At 36.9% G+C, this 22,992-nt stretch overlaps 1 protein-coding gene across 1 annotated transcript in view; it reads right to left on the bottom strand.

Annotated features, from left to right (window-relative positions):
* Nucleotides 1-497: 497 nt before the first annotated feature.
* The window catches only part of LOC113231205 (sialin), an 87,442-nt gene continuing 64,947 nt past the window's right edge, over nt 498-22,992 (bottom strand). Inside the window, exons 8-12 of the mRNA XM_026465397.1 lie at nt 18,536-18,685; nt 3,964-4,111; nt 2,250-2,390; nt 1,677-1,762; nt 498-732 (exon numbers count right to left, since the gene is read on the bottom strand). Coding sequence (XP_026321182.1) covers nt 571-732; nt 1,677-1,762; nt 2,250-2,390; nt 3,964-4,111; nt 18,536-18,685 — 687 coding nt within the window. The 3' untranslated portion in view covers nt 498-570. The remainder of the gene's footprint in view (nt 733-1,676; nt 1,763-2,249; nt 2,391-3,963; nt 4,112-18,535; nt 18,686-22,992) is intronic.

Raw genomic sequence — 22,992 nt, 5'->3', positions numbered from 1 at the left:
AGATATTGCTACAAAATATTAAATTTACGTAAGTTAGAAGCTAAAGTTTTGTGTACGTGCCGCTACAGGAATTCCTCAATCGAAAAGCAATCGTACTCGCATTGTCATCAAAGTTGACTGAGAATCAAGAAACACGAAGAGCTTACAATTTCAAAATATCTATATTTTTTTTTATTGTAAACTTTTCAACCTGTATATGACTAATAAATCCAACTACTGGTTATCTCCGACTTTATCTAGTTTTGTTCCTATTATTTTATTTAAACAGGTACAAAACCCAAATTCAGTCTCGTCTTCTCTTTATTTTTTTTTTTGCAATTTTTTGTTTATTGGCTGAAGTTCTGGGAAAATTAAGGTGAAAACAAATTTCTTGGAAATTATAATGCAATTGTGAAAATAATTGTTAATAATTTATTTTAATAAGTAAAATTATCGAAAAAAAAACAATAAAATATTTTTTTATTATCTATAAAAAAAATAACGATTTTTCCCAACAGTATTAACCTCTAAATTCACAAGGAGCATTATGAACCTTCCCAAACTTCATCCAATATACCCTGACCTCTCGCTTCACGCGGTTTGGTCGTTCAAACGTTCTTCTTCCTTTGGCTTCTGCGTGCCCTGGCTCCACGGTTGTAATTCCCCAGAACCAAACAATATGAAGACGAGAGCGCCGGCGACATACGTGCCTGCCAAGATGAAGAATACAATCTGCCATTGGCCGTAGGTGTTCTGGAATTACATAAAAAAAAACAATGACAATACAGAACCAAAAAGCAAGTTTTTTTAAGACACCATGAACATGTCAAGCGCCTGGTGGTAAGCGACACGCCTGTCCATAAGTGTCTATTATGATTACAACCAATATGTACAACTAAAATAATAATGTAACAACCCTACGCTCCGAACGCCTGTATCTTTGAAATAACAACATTTGAGCTGCTTGAGTACAAATTACAAACATACTGAATTGGAGCAAGGTTTATGCCGGGTTCACGAGCCTTTCTTGCGGTTTTCGCTTGCTTGCGTGACTCGCTTCGCGCATACGCAAAAATCTTTCGCGTACGCGCAGGCAGGATTGTTCACGAGTCGCTGGCTTGCACCGCCCGGCCGTATGCTGTGCGTTGGATTTCTTTGGAACGTTTACGGAGGACAGCACCACTGGCCAATCATAGAGCAGCAGCATTCACTACAAATCAAAGGCACAATGCCGCGCATGCGCGCAAATCTCTCCGCAATGCAGAACGTGACTCGTGGACGCCTTTGCCGGAAGGCAGATTTCTACGCCGTATGCCCAGACGCAAGCAAACGAAAAACGCAAGTGAAGACGCGTGAACACGGCCTTAAATTAACAAAGGAAATATTCAGCAATATAGAAAATAAGGTGTATATGTGTGGACTGCGTATGCGACTGTTTGGTAGTAGCATGGCAGTAGTAGATTTTGAGTCTCATTCTAGTTTTGATCCCAGTGTTGGTCCCATTTAAATTTGAAGAAAATATTCCCCTCTAAGGGTGGCAAACTAGGGGATGAATGCGGTTTCGCGCACTTTCCGGTAACCGATTTCAATAAAACTTGACAAATCGATGTAATTCTACGAACTTTTGTAGTCTTTTTTTTTTATAACAAAGTTATGTTTTTATTGCATTTGCTCAAGATGTTATTTTAAATACTTACATTGTCTTTGGTCAGTTCGCCGACCATAAAAGTGGACAGCCATCCACCGAACGACGACAGCGTGTTTGCCATGCCGAATATCGTCCCTGCGAAACAATATTTCAATGTACACGTCTGGTCATGGGTCACTGCAGTACAGAAATTAACTCCAGGGTGCCCAGAAAATCCTAAGGGAGTTTAGAAAAGTTTGTGTCCTACAAACACTGATTACACTGGGTCACCATCATCATCATCAACCAATCTATATCTCCCACTGCTGGGCATGGGTCTCTTCTCAGGCGAGGGTTTAGGCCATAGTCCGCCACGCTGGCCCAATGCAGGTTGTGAACCTTTACCGAAAAGCTAATGGTAAATTTTAAATTAAATTTCAACAAGGTCGTTAGTTAATCCACACATCAAAAGTGTCTAGGGATCAAGGTATTTTTTTAAATATTCAATTACCCTATTAAGTGTCGATACTACCTCAGCTCGCAGAAATTTCTTTTTGTTTACTACCCCATAGATGTTACTTTTTCAATCGCGACACGTTACCGTTTAAGGGCGAGACATTAAAATTATACAAAAAAAACTGACCACTGAAGCTAGGAGCAATGTCGAGCCCGTTGCCGAGGTAACCAGCAGTAACAGCACCGTTGATAGTAAGCGCGATGGTGAAGATGGCCATTGACCACACGCGGTCGTGGCCGAAGAACGCCTGCGCCAGCATCAGAACACCTGGAACCATGTGATATATGTCACGGTGTTAACCACCTGTTTTAATCTATTTATAGAGATTTTTTTTGTGTATGAATGTACACTGATGAATGAATTATCTGTATAAAGCACAAGTTAGATCGTGTATGGAGAACTGCTGCCACCTTTGGGACGGCTCTGCCTATTACCAGTTAGCTGCCTTGGACTCGGTGGATCGAAAAGCAAAGAGACTTATTAACAACAATTCTCTTGTGGAGTTGAAGCTTCAAAATCTCGACAATCGCAGAAAAGTAGCCTGCTTGTCGGTTTTCTATCGGATACATTTTGGGGAGTGTGCGCAGGAACTTTTCAATTTAGTTTCACCCTCACCGTTCTTCCTTCGGTCGACTAGAAGGTCCGGAGCACTCCATTCTTATGTCGTTGATATTCCACCTATTCGCACTAAGCGCTTTGCATCCTCCTTTCTGATGCGTACGGCAAAGGGATGGAATGTTCTTCCGGCATCTGTATTTCCCGAAAACTACAGTTTGGGGCTATTCAAGGCTAGAGTGAATAGGCATTTTTAGACAAACGCGTTCCATCGTCTGTCACATCGTCGCTTAACATCAGGTGAGATTGTGGTCAAGCGTGTGTCTATTATATAATAACAAAAAAAAACTCCACAATATTTTTCAAATTTTTCGTTAATTTTTGTGTTCGATCTTTGTATTTATTCATTAACCATAACAAAAATAGTGGAGTTCTTTCACAAAAAATTTTCAATAAATGCAATTTTGATCAACAAGCGATACCTGCGTCAGCTGCGATACCTGTAAAGGTATCGACTGCGGTTAGAAGGTTATTCTAAAATCTCTCACTAGATGTCACTAGACTAGCGATGAATGCCGAAAGTCAGTACAAAGATCTACAACAAAAACACATTTCTTTTATAATCTTTAGCGACGGGACCAACAAGTCGTGCGCCTGATGGTAAGCTACACGCCTGTCCATAACAGTTGCACTGCCACTCAGAGCTTTAAGTCACAAAATCTGAGGGGCACTGCCACTGTGCCTGTCACCCTGAGACATAAGTTGACAAATCTCATGTGCCTGTAATTTCACCAGCACCCTTACCCTTCAAAACCGGAACACAGTAATGCTGACATTATTGCTTGGCAGCAGAAATAGGTAAGGTGGCAGTACTTCCCTGGACGAACTCTTTCACAAGAAGTTCTACTGCTACTAAACTACACAGGGGAGCTTCGCCGACTCGGTAACTGGACCCGTGGCTCAGTGGTTAGAGCAATGCTACGGTGCAGCATGAACATGAGTTGAAGTCCCACCGGGTCGACGAAAATTTTACTGTGCATTCGGTGCAGAGCGTGCACGGAGGAGGAAACAGCCACACATATCCTGTTATAATGCTCCGGAGTGGCCAGCTACAGGGTTAAGAAGCCTTCAGCAAATCCAAGAGAACACTATAATTCCAGGAGGAGGAGGACTGTGACTACGAAAACTAGGCGCCACTATATCAACACAGAAAACCACCAAGCCAAACACAATACACCGGACTCATGTTGTGCAATACCCACTAAATTAGAATGCTATAACTCACCTGGTAATCCGACAGCAAATCCAGTAAACAGCTTCCTGGCGGCTGTGGTGGAGAGCCGTCCACTCCTGCGTAGCGAGTCGGCGAGGACTGACGACGCCAAGGCGCACAGGTACTTGCCAAGGTACGGCAGAGAAGAAAGGAGGCCATTCTGAGCAAAAGAAAAGACGTTTAAGACTCGACTACCTCAGTTCGTATTCACATTTTTCCCATACTGAATCGATTCTATTGCGCGGGTCGAGCGACAGAGACACTGGCCTTATTTCCGAATTTATTAATTTTTACATAACGATATTAAAGCCATTTGTAAAATGTATATCGTATAGAATACGTATTCTATTTAGTACAGTCGATATTTAAAAAATCATTGGTATATAATACTGCGGTTTTCTTGTAAAATGTCGAAGTATCTCATTGACTTACAAATATATGAACGACGGGTCTAATACACAAACCACGAAAAAAATGTCCAAGTCAACCTATTTAACGTAGTAATTAAACGTAGTGACATGTAAAGGAATATGAAAAAGCTAAAACGTTGAATTGAAATTGTAATGTCATCGCAGTACTGTCTAATTTTGCTTGCTTCGCTGTCAGTCGAACAAACGAAGACTAAAGCGTGAATGACGCTCTGTATACGATTTTAACGCCCTATAAGTTCGGACACTTTTTAGCGCGGACCCGACGTCCATATAATTGTAAGTCAATGAAGTATCTTTATGAGTTTTTATTTTTAATATAATTTTTAAAGAATTATGTAACCCCACCCCGAAATGCATATAGAAAACAACGAGCGATTCAAAATTAACCAAATTCATTTTATAATAAATACTATATGATCTACATAGTAAAATTTTATTTGATACTAAGTGACACATGACGAGACGACCAATCGTGCGCCTGGTGGTATGCGATACGTCCGTCCATAACAGTTCCAGTGCCACTCACGAGCTTTAAATCACAAAGTTCTGAGAAGCACTGCCACTGCGCCCGACACCCTGAGACGTCTTTTGATAAGTCCCATGTGCCTGTAATTTCACCAGCACCCAAACCGGAATACAGTAATGTTGACATTACTGTGTTGGCGGCAGAAATAGGTAAGGTGGCAGTACATGCTACGATATGACAAAAAAAATCAGAGAACCAGAACGGAGGCCTTCGTATTTAGTAATAAAACGCGGAAGAATTTATCATTAAATGTAACACGCGTATGACCCGCATACGACCAGTTTTTTTACAACCCGTTCATTTCTCTTGTCCAATATATATTCGGTCATACATTAATTAAAATGTTCATGCAAAAAAAAATCACGATACATCATAACTGTAGTAGGATGGCGCCATTTATTTAAGAAGGAACAAGTTTTCAATACAAACTATATGCTACTATGGAGACTTCGTGACTGAGGTACATGGTGGCGCCAAGGCTTAAGTCGGTCTAGACGGTAAAATATTCTTGGATATAACGGATTAGGTACTTTGTTGAACACAATTTACATTATTGCTTAATGGTTTTTATTACGGTTGTAGAGTCCGAAACATCATGGTATTTATTTTTTTATAATTCGATAATAATCTATGTTGATTCGTAGTTTTGTCTCTTTAATTTTTGACCAAAAGTGACAAACTGTGACAAAATTTTTATTTACATTTTAATATCAGCAGCTTCTTGTGGAAGAGTTCGCCCAGGGAAGTACTGCCACCTTACCTATTTCTGCCGCCAAACAGTAATGTGAACATTGCTACTTTCCGGCTTTGAATGGTAAGGGTGCTGGTGAAATTACAGGCACATGGGACTTGTCAACTTATGTCTCAGGGTGACGAGCGTAGTGGCAGTGCCCCTCAGATCTTAAGTGTTTTAAAGCTCTGAGTGGCGGTGCAACTGTTATGGATAGGCGTGTCGCTTACCACCAGGCGCACGACTTGTTTGTCCCGTCACTTTGTATCATAAAAAAACTAAATAAATCTAAAGAAATATCTTTTGAGAAAAGGATTTCGTTTATGATTTTTTTTGAGACTAAGAGTCGTATTCTAGAACTCTACTCAATGCTCAAGTCAGGATTGCACTGGAAACACAAGCACTGGAAATACGACTCTAATGGCAGGGACTTGAGTATGATTTCGAGTGCTTTAAACCATACTCAAATCCTGACTTGAGCATTGAGTAGAGTTCTAGAATACGACCCTAAGAGTTGACGTTTGGATACGTCTCTGATACAAACACATGGCACGACATTGCCAGAGGTAGATTTTATAGTTCCAATTAATTTTATAAATATGAAAAAAATTACCACGGTGTATTTATTGATTATGAATGATAATAATTATTACTTCGAACCTTGGTTGTAAGTACTAAGCGCTTTCAAAAACCATTTAGCCTTAGAAATGTCAACATGAAAGACGTAAAGAATTATAATGCAAAAAAACACGAATAGGATTTTAGTGACATAGCATAATGTACAAATGAACTATTTGTTATTATTAATAATTAATTCAATTTAAGAAATGTTATTATGTGATTTATAATTAATAAATAAATTAGTGACACAACTTTATACTTTGCCATATTCTTACATGTAAGTAATCTTCGTTTATATATTGCATGTGAAAAATGGTTAAATGTGTGAAACAACATTCAATAAATATTACCGTCAAGTATTGTAATTATCACATTTAAAGCAACAAATTAATGAATTGCATTGAAACGTCCCTAACAAACCAATAAGAAACTTAGTGATAAGTTGGTGATATATATTATTGTTGGTGATATTTACTTTTATATATATTCTAGACAGTTGGTGATATATATTTCGTAAAACCAATGAGAAGCTTAGTGATAAGTATATCATTGGTTTTACGAAATATATATCACCAACTGTCTAATTCATGGCCGTTGACGAGGCAAACACTCTACAATGTACCCAACAACCATAAACAGTATGCAAGACAGCACAAATAACGAAGGGCTCGATAAACGTGACCTGAATTCTATTTTAAGGATGTTTTTGTCAAAATCACGTAGTACAAGGCCGGTCCTTAACGTAAAAATTACCAAACTGTATTCAAAGCAGAGCCCGCTTTTGCAAATCAAATGCGAACTGTAGTACAGCGAAGGTTAATAAACTTGGTTTTCTTGTCCTTAATAACGTCCGTGTTTGGTAATATTAAAAAAGAGGTCATGGAACGTTTGTGTAATGGCTCAAAGCAATGGGTTTTGGGGCCTGTACACAAAAAAATACGGACGACTTGAGAATCACCTCCTTTTTTAAATAATCGATAAAAAATTACTAAACTTGTTTATATTATATCAAGTGACGGGATGATCAAGTTATGCACCTGGTGGTAACCTACACGTCTACCCATAACAGTGGCAGTGCCATTCGGAACGCGTAAACTGCAAAAATTTGAAAGGCACTGCGACAGCACTGCCCTTCATGTCATAACTAATGGAGGCAGAAATAGGAATTACCAGGCAGTACTTCCTTGGACGAAACTGGAAGATAAGTCAATTTTTTTTCTGCATCGCGTCGCTCGACGACTTGACACGATTGCGTCTTGTTTAATACAATCGTGAACCGGTTCTCGCCAACCCGATGATTGAAGGAAGCACACGATGAAAGATTGGGGTCACATTCTAAAGGATGCACTTCCTTTGCAATTGAACGAAATTGCCCATTACAATTCGCTTGGAATATTCCCGAAGACGTCATAAAAGGGTCTTTTAACGACTATGGAAGATAACTGAGGGTTAGTTCTAATGGACTTTCACAAGATCTTATACTTTGCGCGTCTCTTGCGTAATGGAAATAAAATGTGCTGCTTTATTATTGGACTTCCTTTAGGGCGAAATGCTATCGTGGTTGCGTAGGTTTTTTTTACTGCAGCTCTGTAGTTTTACCGGTGCCTTACAAAAGCAGACCCTAGTACTGCTTGGCGGCAGAAATAAATATGGTAAGCACAGTACTTCTGGACAAACACTTTCACAAGGCGCCCTAATGGCGCTGCTTCAAAGGACAGCTTTAACAAAATCAAAGGACTGTCACGTGCTGAATAATTTGGTACAATAAACAATAATCTCTTTTTTAATTTAGAATTATTTTAAATTATATTAACGCACTCATTGCCCCGCATAGGGAAACCCAGTATCGAGGGTGCTATGGACACACACATAGGTAGAGAACCACAAATTACACCGAAACTCTCGAGAGAAATAAATGTAGGCCATACAAATATTTGTGCCGGCCAAGGAATCGAACCAGGAACCTCTGAGTGGCTGTCTAGCATAGTAACCGTTCGGCCACCGAGGCAGTAATTCCAGCGAGCAATCAAACCGTCAATGTAATTCCCAAGAAAATGTTTTCAAAACCCGCAAACAAAATTGCAAACCGCATAATTATAAACACCAGGCGTAATCAGTGCCGGCTTTACCTATGGTGTAGTGTACATCGCACACGGACGGTGCAAGGTCCTACGAGGCGCCAAGCGCAGCTTGTGACGCCTCCGAAGAGCCTGTGTCCCTCGCGGTGCAAGCGAAGTAATAGGGCAATTGCTTTTACATAATTTACAATTGCACCATTTGCACCCGAATTTCCGATCACTCGGGAAAATATAGCTGTGAATATCCCATTTTAATCGTGTGCCTACTAAAGGTCGCCAGGGTATTAATTGCACCCGGGCGCTACTAGGCCTAGCGCCGGCACTGGGCGTAATTATTTCGCAAAATGTTGTATTTAAGATTTGCGGTGCGATTACTTCGGAACTATCTTTGTTAGTGCGTCACTAAAATGTACCTTAATACAAAGACTTAACCTTGAGCGAAAATATCGTATCGACTCGATATCAAGTCAACCGAAATTGATGTCGAGAATATAAATTTCATTAATCTATTAATCCCAAGGAACAGGGAAACACAACATTGTTATACAATATAAGTAGTTACCTATTTAGTAGCAGTAGAGCTCTATGTGAAAGAGTTGGTTCAGGCAACATACTACCACATTACCTATTTCTGCCGCAAAGCAGTAATGTGAGTATTGTTGAGTTCCGATTTTGAAAGGTGCTGGTGAAATTACAGGCACAAGGGACTTAACAATTTCTATTTAGAATGACGGGCGCAGTGGCAGTACCCCGCACATCTTTGCGATGTAAATAAATAAATAAATATTAGACATTACATACGTTACTCCCATCCCAATCCGATCCCAAACTGAATAACTAAAGCAATTGTGTTATAAAAATGACATACCGACTCATCCGTAGAACAAAGTCCTATGTGCAGGACTGCTTATTCTCAGGACACTACATTTCGTTCGTTGTTCTTCGCTATGGATATCAGATCGATCGTTGTTCGACTTTTTATTTCCAAAACGAAATAAGATACAAAATTTCTTATAAACGCCTATAGCTAGGCCTTGGTTGGAATAAAGATATTATGTATTTATCCTCTTTTCGTTGTATAATCCACGTAGGACTCTGTTCTTCGGATGAGTCGATACGAAACAACGGTTGTACCACAAACACCCAGACCAGAGACAATATTGAAACTTAGTTTCTAAACTGACCCGGAACCTCAGAGATGGCGACACCACGTAAACCGGTATGAAACTCGTCCTTTAAAGCTCGTCCGTGACGGGACGAACATGTCGTGCTTCTGGTGGTAAGCGACACACCTGTCCATAGCAGTTGCAGAGCCACTCAGAGCTTTAAATCACAAAGATCTGAGGGACACTGCCGCTACGCCCGACACCTTGAGACATAAGTTGACAACTCCCATATGCCTATAATTTCACCAGCACCCTACCCTTAAGCCGAAACGCAAGCTCACACCTTTCACACTCTTTCGCAAGCTGCTCTACTGCTAGTATGTTTTTGTAAATGATTTTGCAGTGGAGAGGCTTTGTCGTGGGCAAAGGAGAATCAGGTAACCGAAGAGCACGGGCCAATGAATTCGCGGAATGACAAACCTTATACCAAACAACGGGCGCCTAAAGAAATAGATCAGTATAGAATCCGAACCCACACAAGTAAACGATGAAATAATCCGATTCTACTGTCAGAAGTGATGGATCGTTGATAAATAGCAAAGATAAGCTATCATATCGCAAACCGTGCCTCGCGGAAGGTATTTCTGCTATTTAGATTAAACCACAGTTTGTATCGCAAGGTGACTGATTAAAAATCTATTTCGAATTAAAACATCTTTCCTGCAATCTGCGTGGTCTGAAGGGAAAAGCAGATGGTATATATCGAAGTTTTGTTTATTAAGACCGAGCCGAGGCAGCGATACGTAATTGCGAGATAATTGCGTTCGTTCCCTCCCTTGCTGTATCGTTATTAATAAAGTTTTAATTATGAAATTAATGTAAACGATATTTAAGGATTCAATCTACAAATCACACTCTTTAGAAACGGGATTACTTGTAGTTTCCTCGACAGAATTTTTTTTTTTCGAATTTATCTTTAAAAAACATAATAAACCCTTAGTATGGCGTAAATACTTCACGAAAGGCCAGCTTTTGAATAATAACAAAACTACATCTTTTCTATAACGTATACTCCGTACATTTTCAAAATGTGTATTTGTTTTAATAATAAGAACGAAATATCTAAATTCGCACGCGATTTGCCCATACTAGCCGTCTTCCCCCTTGTACGCTTGCCGTTTTACGGCATTAGTTCAGCCTGTTTCGGCCGTCAGATGTGGAGGTCGTGTCGCTTGGGCTTACACAAGACTTTAAAAACTTATGACACACGCACATATACACGGAGCGCATAGAATACCTAAAATCAATTAGCGCCAGAAGCTCCGTGCCCTGTTAAACTAACCAGGGACATTCGTTTACAACAAACAATCTAATAAGTAATTAAAGAATCCGAACCCACCCTTTGTCAGCTCGCGTCCGTCTTTTGTCAGCCGACCAGCTGCACATAGCAAACCGGCGTCAAAATAGGCCACAAGAGTAGCTTTAATTTTTTTTATGATGTCTCGTGACGGTACGAACTAGTCGTGCGCCTGGTGGTTAGCGACACGCCTATCTATAACAGTTGCAATGTCATTCAGATCTTACATCGCAAAGGTTTGAAGGTCACGCATATTGAGCCTCTCACCCTGAGTCACCAGCACCCTTACACGTCAAAACAGTAAGTAGCAGTAGAGCTCCTTGTGAAAGAGTTCGTCCAGGGCAGTACTGCCAACTTACCTATTTTTGCTGCCAAGCAGTAATGTGAGCATTACTGCGTTCCGGTTTTGAAAGGTAAGGGTGCTGGTGAAATTACAGGCACATGGGACTTGTTAACTTATAATTATGAAATTATACTATATAATAATGAAATTATAGAAAGATCTTTGCGATTAAAAGCTCTGAGTGGCACTGCAACTGTTATGGACAGGCGTGCGCACCACTTATTCGTCCTCTCACTTGGCTTTATAGAAAAATAAATAATATAATTATTATTAATACAAAGATCGAACACTCAGAAAAAATTCCTTCGATCCGGTCGGATTCGAACCGACGTCTTCTTGCATACCGTGCCAGACGCTATACCAACTAAGCCACGGAACGAACCAACGGACCTCACGAATATTTCTATGCGCTTGCGTCACGACGCGTCGTGTCTTTGTACTTTCAACGACTTTTTAGTCGTAGCGCCATCTATGAGAAATCTATTACAGATTTATCACCCAGTTAGTACCTTTACAGCTGTAAAGGTACTAACTGGTAGCTACCAGTCCTGGCGAGAGATGTCGCTGTTCACTGTGTTAATTAAATTTTTATTGAATTGTTATTCAATTATTTTTTTGTGAAATTACTTAATTCGAATCCGACCGGATCGAAGGAATTTTTTCTGAGTGTTTTTTCTGAGTGTTCGATCTTTGTATTAATAATTATAACAAACTAGTGAAGTAATTTCACAAAAAAATAATTGAATATCAATTCAATATTATTTCATTAATATAATTATTGTGTCATTCGTGAAATTAATTTCTTTTTCGATGTCAAATTGTGACGTAGCGTGACATGTCCTTTATGCCATAATCCACAATAACTAAAAAGTAAGCCGTCGGAACCTAAACCCAATGAAAGCCCAATACGAATCTAGTTTGCCAGCTTAAGAACAAGCTCAATGTCGATTTGAAACACCGCCTTTAACACGTTACGACACAAGTTTTTAACATACTGATGACTAATCATCAATGTGTTCTACGAATACGAATCCATTAAATTTATGTCATAGCAACGCGAAGTAGGAATGGAATAAATGAATAATAACCGCTTGACTGGATTGGATGGCCGTCCTGCAAAGAATTTTATAGTGTGTGAATGCAATGAGTGTACGCGGCCATCGCAAGGCGAAGTATATTATTATATCGAACTAATTGATTCCTTGTATCGGCACTGAAATTACTGAAAAATTAAATTACAGTGAAATTAGTATAATCGTTGAAAAAATTAGTAACTCCACCATTTTGTCAATATCTCGGATATTCCCTCCGTGATCATTTAAAAATAATTATCTCATATAGTTTTATTGCCTAATACTAAAAATGATCAGCAATAATGTATTAAAACTAAATTAATTTGGATAGATTTTACTATACAGCACTGCGTGTACAATACACTAACGCATTTAGAGTGCTGGTGGGACTGCCAAGCAGGTGTAGTGCTTCAAGCATGTTTGTGGAGGTCAGTACGGACAGTTTCCAGGCCGTTATGAGGAAGAAGGTTGTCTCGCTATTGAATCGTGAGAGGCTAAGTCCTGTAGTCCTATTTGTAATATAAGAATTTTTATCTAATTTTCTTATTATTTAATAAACTTATTTTGTGTTTTTTGTAATCTTAATATTAATCTTATAACTTATATTTGTGACATGGAAGTTTTGTTTTTAAATATAACTTTTTGATTGTATTTTAATTAATTTTGATTTGATCGTTTATAGTCTTAAATTTGGGTTTTATTATATTAATTTACTGTTAATATTTGTTTAATTTTATTATTATTACTTAAACTTATTGTATGTTTTAACACTTCATGGATCTTTGCTGCCCGTAATAAATAAACACAAATTTAGTATTCTTTAGTTACAGAAACATAAGCAGAATTGTTATGAATCATGCATCCTTTGCGACTACGCTGTCCATGATTGCGTTGTTTGTAGGACTTTTGCGGTGCTTACGTCAAGCAAAATATGTCGACATTCGTTAATTTATCAACTATACATAAATTTAAAAGAATTTGTTGTTCTGGTTAATACGATAATATAGAATGTGTCACACTAATTTTTCAAAGAGGAACACAAACTCAGAGAATTGTAACCTTCACTAAATATGTTCAAACGCTAAAACTGCAGACCTAAAATTACTATCTGCACGTCATCTTTCGCATTATACACGTCGAAGAGCACACGTTCGAATATAGTCAGTATGATTTGTTACGACTTGATTGACGGGTTCGACGCAAGCGAAATATTTCTACCTATTCTGTTTTCATACGGTCCTTGATATCAAAAGTGACATACTTATGCAATTGTCTTGGATTAAAAAGATTTTATCTGTGTTATTTATACATACCATAGAAATAGCGGCCGATTTGTTTAGTTTACAGGTGTGTGATAAGTAAAGCATTCTACATCGGCAGCGATTTGATGAAATAATATATATATATATATATTATATATTATATATTATATATAGAACTAAAGTTTTAAAAACGAGTTCTTGATTTCAGATATATGTATAATTTAGCACATTATGTACAATTTAGCAGTAGAGCTGTTTGTGATAAAGTTTATCCAGGGAAATACAGTCCACCATAATTAGCTCCGCCGCCAAGCAATAACGTGAGTATTGCTGCGTTTCCGTTTTGAAGGGTAAGGTGAAACAACAAGCACATGGGTCTTGCCAACTTGGGTGAGAGGCGCAATGGCTGTGCATTGCAATTTAAAGCTTTGGTTAGACTTGTTTGCCGTCATTTGATATCACAAAAAAATATTGGAGCGCTATCACTTCTCAGTATTTTCGAATTGCAGATTTCTAAATAAAGGTGTCGGTGTAGCAAAATCCGAAACTTATCTGTTTCTGATGTAGTTCTTGCTTAATGTAGGTTCTGGGAGAGACAGTGTTGTAATAATTGAAACAGTTTTGCGTGTCATCAGTATTATTATCGCGACCTGGTTCTTGTTCTGCTTTGGACGTTACCTGTTTCTCTTCTTATCCTTACTTACTTTGCGTTTCACACATTTACTAAAATATTTCGTAACTTTTTATTTTAATCCGGATATTTCTACCTGTAACTTTTTTTATACCGGTCAGGTGTTTTTAACTGTAAAATATGCAACAAGCTTGCAACAACAACTTATGCAATACCACATCGATAGCTTGCTGCAAATGAGAACAGCCTTCTACAACATTTACTTCTCAGGCAGGTTCCAATACTTCAATCGGTCTTATTATGGTCTTCAGACATTAAGTAAAAATGAACCTTATGTCTATGGACACTGTGATCAAAATATAACGCCTAATGGGTTTGAAAGAAACTGATTTTAATGCATACCTTTAGTAACAAAGATAAAATATTGAGTTAAAACAGACGTAATGCGAAGGCAACTTTCAAAAGATCAGATATTTTCAATTTAAAATATTTATGTCTTTTTGAGTGATTAAAATCCAAGGCAAAACAAAAAAAAAACCTATAAAAGTTACTAAAATTATGTTAATGAATGCGATTTTTAAACCTAGATACTCGAGAGCGATAATCAAATCATCATGTGTAAACTTTTAGTCTAAAATTGTAAAAGAATTCATAAAAAAATGTCTTAAGTGTTTTCAAAATGGATTTTAATTCTTATGTTTTACAAGATAACAGTAGTTATTACTTGTCCCGAATCGTTGAGTACCTCCGAAGAAGCCTGAGTATATTCGGCTGATGCAATAAGTTAGGAAGCTTGCGTTAAGCTTGTTTGTCTTCTATATTGACTAAATCAGAAAAAAGATGAAATTCATCGGAAACTCCGATTAACAGGCGTTATGCGAGGCAAGGTCATCTTTAGAACTCGCTAGAAATTTGATACAGCATTTTTATTTAAAATTTATTTTTATTTAAAGATGTATTGGATAATTTTATTATTGCTTGATTTGTTGGTTATAAAATGCATTTATTTTTATGTATTTGTCAATTTAAAATTAGAGGCAAATATCTGGATACAAACGCTACGTCAGTAGTTTTACTAGACAATGTAAATTACGACCAGATATTTGATCTGCTATTTTGTGCGGGTTGAATAACTTGAGATCTACAAGAACACTGTCTCGAGTAAGCTATTTATTCTTACATATACATGCTTAGTACATTAGCTGACTACGTTTTACCTGTAATTTATCTATCTTCACAACAAAGTAACAGCTCGGAACTACGTGTTAAAATGAGAAGTGCTGTTAAGTAGAATTAACGTAAACACAATTATATAGCGAATAACACGTGTCGTATAATTATTCTTGGTGTACACCAACACATAAACACTATTGTTTATGTTTACTACATGCTATGCGCACGCTACATGTACGTTAGATCGCATATCAGTATATTCATCTTCTTGTGCTTAAGGCTCAGATACTGGTCATAAACGCAAGATACATTTACGTTTTAAATGCTATTTGAAACTAGTATTCTAGTTTAAAGATCTATCCTATTCACTATTGTAAATATTTTTTTTTTTTCATAATTAACAATTCTCAAGAAGGTTGGCGACATCCCGTGTATTTTGTGACAAAGTGTTTTTGACGACGTACATCAAAGAGACCTATCAATACTTGTGATTCATTACCATAGCATAAATAAAGCTAATTGAGTACAGCCTGGAGAAGCTGTGGTTATAAAGTTTATTTATAACATTGTCCTGTATTTCGCTTCATATTTGTTCGTAGTAGCAAAAAACAACAAGTTTTTAGTATATTCCCGAAAAATAATAAACAACTTGTTGAATATTCCCAAATCTGCCAAACTAAGCCACATTTCATAAAACGTTAACATGTTCTCCGCAATGAAAATGAATAAAAATTAAATCTACCCAAATGGCAGTAATTGCCACAAATGGTCACACTATTCTCAATCTCAATATAACGTCGACAATGGCAACAGGCCTCTAGTCAATACGTTCCTTTGCTAACTTTCTTATCTCTTATTTAAATATTGTCTAAACATTTTTCTCACATTGTGTTCAATTTTTTACATTGTCATTACTGTTTAATTGATTAGGTATTTTCTAGCTTTTTTTTGTGTTTACTATAATATAACCAATAGTCGTAGTAGTTAGGTAGGTAAACATTCAATCACGCTTAAAATGAAATGTACGTACAAGAACATCACTTAGTCTATGGTCGAACTGAATAAATTGCGTTGTGTTCTTGCATTTATTCTACAATACATTGATAACTAAGACTAAAACGTAAAATTATACTATAATATAATATAAATATAATAGTAAAGTCCATGAACGGTTCTTCGTTGATTTTATAATTATTGGGTCAGTTTTCGCCTTCTTTGGTAATAAACACCACTGGCAAACTCCGTATTCATTCATCCGTCAATAAACAATTCAATTATATAAGTCTGAAACAATACTCATTTCGATTCACATAAATAATATTATATTAATTTAAATTTTATAAATTTTATAGATAAACAAAATATATTTGAGTTATCAACACAATTAAACGGTATTACAAAGGTCGATGCAAAATAATACTACTTCGGAGTGGCAATGGAGGTGATTTTAGTCCATCAATTGTGCTTTTTTGGTAACCACTAATGCATTTTCGTGTATTTTTTACGTTAATTTTAGTATAAATTAAAAATTGTAACCTTTTGGACATTTGTACAAAACTATACATAATCTTTTATTTCACCAATACTACAAATATCTAGCAAACAAAACACAACACACGAAATAATATCTCCATGAAGATAAATTTCGAACAAAAAACTGTCCTAATCCGTAAAACACACATTATGGCTACCGTACATTTCTTTAGTATCTGATTCGACCTCTTAACAAAAAAATATCCTGTCCTCAATACTTGCAAAAAATCGTGGTCACTATACAATTAACGCGCAAGATGGCGAAACTCGTTCCGTTAAATTACACCTTGTTCCTACAAATTAAAGTTTAAATTATCGAACTTTTTAGGTCGCGCTTTACACAATGTTAACTTTGTTGCTATTGACTAGGTTTTTTCGCTCTTTTAGCATTCCATAGAATTTTGTGTTTATTGTGGCCGTTAGCGTGCTTTTTCAAATCGAAAACAATGATGACGTAATAAGAGAGTTAAGGCGATGAACTTGTGCTATTTTTATGTTTATCTCACGAACTGAAGACGTCTCAAACAACTTGGCTCCTCCACTGTCTGGATACACCGGATTAAAATGCGCTCTAGAATTCAGTGGATTTCCTCATTAGGCGTATCCATTACAGTGCATATAACACTTTTTTTAGTTTTGTTCCGTTAAATGCTGTTCTTGCTATGAGTTTAAATGAAAAAAATGGAAGAAATTTAAATGAAAACTTTAATGGAGAAGTGTGAAAGCTTTTTTAAAAAAATAATATCGAGTGACGGGACGAACAAATCGAGCGCCTGATGGTAAGCTACACGCCTGTCCATAACAGTTGCAGTGCCATTCAGAGCTTTAAATAAGCAAAGATCCGAGGGGCACTGCCACTGCGTCCATCACCCTGCGACATAAGTTGACAGGACAAGCTAAAAAATTTCGATCGTATACATCAAGACTCACAAACTTCCAAATGCTGTCCTTGGAGAAGCGACGGGACATTTTAGATATGATGTTTTTATACAAAATGTTAAATAATCAAATTAAATGCAGTTCAGTTCTAAACCTCATATCATTTAATGTTCCCCGCAAACTGCCTAGATTTCCCATTAAGCCTCTTTACAAACCTCTTCGCAGGACTGTTTTGGGCGCGAATTCTCCCATTGCAAGACTTAGCAAGTTGTATAATGATCATAGCGCAACAATTGATTTACACTACTTCTCGGTAACAAAAACGAAGCGCGTAATGTCATCACCGTCTTGAAACTCTGTCACCTAACTTCTTTTTTTTTTATGTTTTCACTTAGTCTTAAGATATTTCACTACTTCTTTCTGTAAGCGTATTGTTGAATTAATGTTAGTACTTTTCCTCTTGCAAGTTTTTTTTTTTACTCTGTAATAATTTTACTGTGCATGTAGTGTCGGTCTATAACTGATTGTGCACTTAGTTTTAAGCTTTTGCATGTATATTTCTAACTTATTGGTGTAACAATTGTTGACTGACCAAATAAATTAAAAAAAAAAAAAAAGTCCCATGTGCCTGTGATTTCATCAGTACCCTTGCCCTTCAAAACCGGAACACAGTAATGCTGACATTACTGCTTGGCGTCAGAAATAGGTAATGTGCCAGTACTATCCTGGACGAACTCTTTCACAAGGACTTCTGCTGCTACTATATCCTATGCAATCAGAAAAAGATTTTTCATAAGTAAGTAGGTCGTAGAAGATTATGGAAAAACCTATCAATACTTACATGTTTGATGCTAAAATGCAGAATGCTTTCAATGTAAGTGGGCAGCTGATTCACTACAGTGAAGTAGCCGAAGACGGATGCTCCGTGGGTGATGATGATTGCCCAGACGGGTCCTGACAGGAGCATGCTCTTCCAGGGTACAGCGAGATGCTAGGGACAGAAAAGAAATAGTTATTTGTTATGTAAGGCTGCAAAATTGTTGTTCAACGCGAGTGCTTGTGTTGAAACTTGAGCAAGCAAAGTATTCTAACATTATATATAAAATATATAATCAGATATTATATATAGAATAGAATCCTGCGCGTAGCGACGGTTTCTAGGCACGAGACGCAAAACAACTTTGCTGCCGAGCGAAACTAGCGACGCTAATGGTAGATGAAAGAAAAACAGTTGAACTATAAAAAAACAGTTTTAATAAACAAAATTTGTTATCGTTGTCAATTTAATGTCAACAATAATAAGGTTAAAATATACCAACAGATTTATATTACATAAATAGATAATGTACGACAAATCGCGTAGTTGTACGCGTGTTTCTTTTTCATCAAAAGAAAAAGTTAGATGCCCCACAAGCCATCGTCAAGTTCGAATTTCAAAAACGCTTTTGCGCGCAAATTTCTAATGAGAACGAAAGCCTTTCCGAGCTAGTGAGGAGAAAAATTAATTCTTTGTTGGTTTGAATGTGGAAATTCAAACTTGCCAATGACACGTTTTTAAATTCTTAGCTTAATTCTTACTCATACAATTTGATATTTAAAAAAAACTAAAGTTAATAGTTTCTCATGCATACAACTTTTTATTTAATAGCCAGCTCTAGCTCTTGTATGTGGTACTACATAGAAGTATTACGAATTTTTTGCACTAAGGGCGCGTTCCCATTATGTCGTGATAACAGATAGTCTTGCAGTTTAAAGTGTCGTGCCTTGTATATTTAAATTAAATAGTTCACACATAGAACAACACGATTAACTGTCGTTCACGACTTTTTTGACGATACGCCGACAGGCTATCATGACAATGCGAAGAGCTAGAACGACAGTCATCTGACGATAAATAAAACATCACAATAAAAATGGGCGACAGATAATCGCAGCTTCAAATAATTCTGCAGTGCAAACGACAAGGCGGCTGCTGTGAACCGATAAATTGTCGTCACGATTTAGTTGGAACGGATAGACACGACAGTCGTTCAACGATAAAATAAACGTTGGACAATCACGACAGCTAGTCGTCCAACGATAAATGAAACGTTACGACCTTATAGGTACACTTTCGGACACGTGATTCGAGCCGCCACGCATTTTCAGTATTAAGTGCCCTAAGTTTAAACAATGTTGGATTGATCAAAAACTATTATGCAATTTTGAAACTAGTATACTAAACGTTTTTTTCATAAGTTCTTGTTAGGAATTTGGATTTGCAAAACCGTGGGAAAACTTTTTCTTCGATGATAACATTATTTTTGTATTCTACCCACAGACCACTTAAATGTGATTCTAGCCCTTTACGTTTTTTTAATTATGTGTCCGGGAGTATATTATAATATCGGTACATCGGTACTTATACTTCGATTCTCATCATTCTTCCTACAAAGACTATGATTTTCTTAACACCTTTATCTACATCACATGTAATAAGTACATTAAACATTGAATCGTCCCCAATACTACTATATGTATGTAATATGACTGCATTCTATACAAATGACGTTGCTATTATAACCACCTAGATTAAAAACTATAAATGTAGTTCCTGCATTGCATAACACTATCATAGTGTTATATTCAATAGTATGTTCGGCCTTTGGACGCGTGAATGGCTCTGAGTGGCTCTGCGTGGCACTGGAATTTCTAAGGACAGACGTGTTGCTTACCACCAGGCGGACTTCTTCGTCCCGTCATTTAGTATCATAAAAAAAAGTGTCAAGTACAGAGATGGGCGCTGGGTTAAAACCCAATCAAAACACCCGGGTTTTAACCGATTTTCAGCCAAAAATTGTGGGCAGAAACAAAACACGCGTAAAATAATACGGAATTTGGTATTATCCGCATTAATCTTTTTTAGAAGAAAAAAGAGGCAACTCCACAGAATAGACTCTTACTTACATTAAGATTCGATCTTTATGAACATCGATTCAAATGTGTACGATAACGAGTTTTTGTAACGATTCATTTCAATGCGCTTTTCAAGCGAATCGACTCGTAAAAAGGCAAAATATGTAAAGCAAGCAGTAAACATTTTATGATAATATCATTACATTTGAATAAAACTCAATTTACAAATATTTAGTTGAAAAGTTGTATAAGTAGTTTTTCCCTCGATTTCGGGCATTAATTGGTTTTAACCCGATTAAAACCCGGCGTTAACAAGCACCGGGTTAAAATCACGTGCTCATCTTTGGTCAAGTATAGTAAAAACACCACTACAAATTCCCACAACGGACAATTCAAAAACTTTATACATTAAGAACAGTGAATACTAAACCCGCCCCACCCGCGTTGTTAAAATGTGGTATAATAAATAACGCCAGTGACAAGTCTGTTCAATAATGTAATCCGGTTGTTAAAATACTACATCTTCCCCTGACAGGCGATACAAACACGTTTTAAATCACGATTAGTTAAAAAATGTTATTAAAAAATATTACAAGTTGTTTTATAATTAAAATCGAGTGTTAAGATACTATAGTTCATGAGTTGTAAGCCAAAAAATTACAGCTCTTATAATTGATTTTTTTATTAGAGATGACAAATTAAATACTACTGTAATGTGACTGTATAAAAAATACTGAGTTACCCTTTTGTTACCACGGTTGGTAGCACTGGACTTGAGCAGACTTGAGTTTGATTTCAAGCACTGGAAATACGACCCTAATGGCAAGGACTTGAGTATGATTGTCAGTGCTTTAAATCATACTCAAGTCCTGACTTGAGCATTGAGTAGGGTTCTGGAATACGACCCTAAGTATCTTTTTACATTTTTTTTTTTTAATTTAAATAATCTGTTTTAATTTGATTTAGTTTTTGTTTTGTGCGTGATTTTGTTTTGTAATTATTTATTTGTGTCTTACGTTGGGAACGGTTTTGATGGTGTTTTTTAGATATAGTTTAGTAGCAGTAGCGCTCCTTGTGAAAGAGTTCGTCCAGGGTAGTACTGCCACCTTACCTATTTCTGCCGCCAAGCAGTAATGCCAGCATTATTGTGTTCCGGTTGTCAAAGGTAAGGGTGCTGGTGAAATTACAGGCACACGGGACTTAGGGTCGTATTCCAGAACTCTACTCAATGCTCAAGTCAGGACTTGAGCAGACTTGAGTATGATTTCAAGCACTGGAAATACGACCCTAATGGCAAGGACTTGAGTATGATTTTCAGTGCTCATTGCAATACTCACGTTTTGACTTGAGCATTGAGTAGAGTTCTGGAATACGACCCTTAGTCTCAGAGTGACGGGTGCAGTTGCAGTCCCCCTCAGATCATTGCGATTTAAAGCTCTGAGTGGCACTGCAACTGTTATGGACAGGCGTGCAGCTTACCATCAGGCGCACGACTTGTTCGTCCTGTTACTTGATATTATTTTAAAAAATCTTTTGTCTTTTTCATGTGTGGCGTCATTTGTGGTAGTCGAATAAATGTGTTTTTTTTTATTATTTTCTTTCAAACTAACTGCTATTAATATCGCTTTGAAAAATAATGTTACCATGTTTTTTGTAGACCGTTTGGTTCAGTTCTCAATAAACTCATTTAAACAGTTAAATAGAAACGTTAAAAAATTTTGTAACTTAATCTGCGAGAACTGACGTTTTCCTAAACCGAGTAAACAGGATCAATAATGTTTTATGAAGTATTTCAAACAGATTTTCTTACAACTCAAAAATAACAGTGAGTAATGTGCAATTAGTACAGTCATTTACATATGTATATGTAACACAATTGTAGTTATGTATGTAGACAGACGTATGTATATATGTTATATACCTAGGCATGTGACGTCATTACCTTAGACGGAAAATGTAACTTGTGTAATGTACAACCAGGATATTAGAAACGTGTTAAGAGTTTACTTCCTTGTTATTTCTGTCTAATATTATAATTGCATTTGATTAAGGAAATTATGTGCTAAACTAAAAGAAAATTTAAAAAAATTAGAAATTTTTTCGAGTTCTTAAGTTCTCGCGATTGTTTGGATTGGACATGAAGCTATTTTTTCGCATCTAAATCGCGTGCATTTGGTTTTTAGGATGGTTTGCATTAATACACTCCCGGACACGTAAGTCGAGCCACCCTGCATTTTCAAATTGGCCGAAGCTTAAACAATGTTTGACTGATCGAAAACTTCTAAGCTATTTTGAAATTGGTATACTAAACGTCATTTCCATGATTCTTTGATAATTTGAATTTATAAAACCGAGAAAAATTGTTTTCTTCTGTGATAACAATATTTTTGTGTTATGCCCTTT

This window comes from Hyposmocoma kahamanoa, unplaced genomic scaffold (assembly GCF_003589595.1).
Source record: "Hyposmocoma kahamanoa isolate Upper Pololo Valley unplaced genomic scaffold, ASM358959v1 65, whole genome shotgun sequence".
Taxonomy (NCBI): domain Eukaryota; kingdom Metazoa; phylum Arthropoda; class Insecta; order Lepidoptera; family Cosmopterigidae; genus Hyposmocoma; species Hyposmocoma kahamanoa.
Note: the sequence above shows the minus strand (reverse complement) of the source record. Positions and strands in the feature narration are given on the sequence as shown.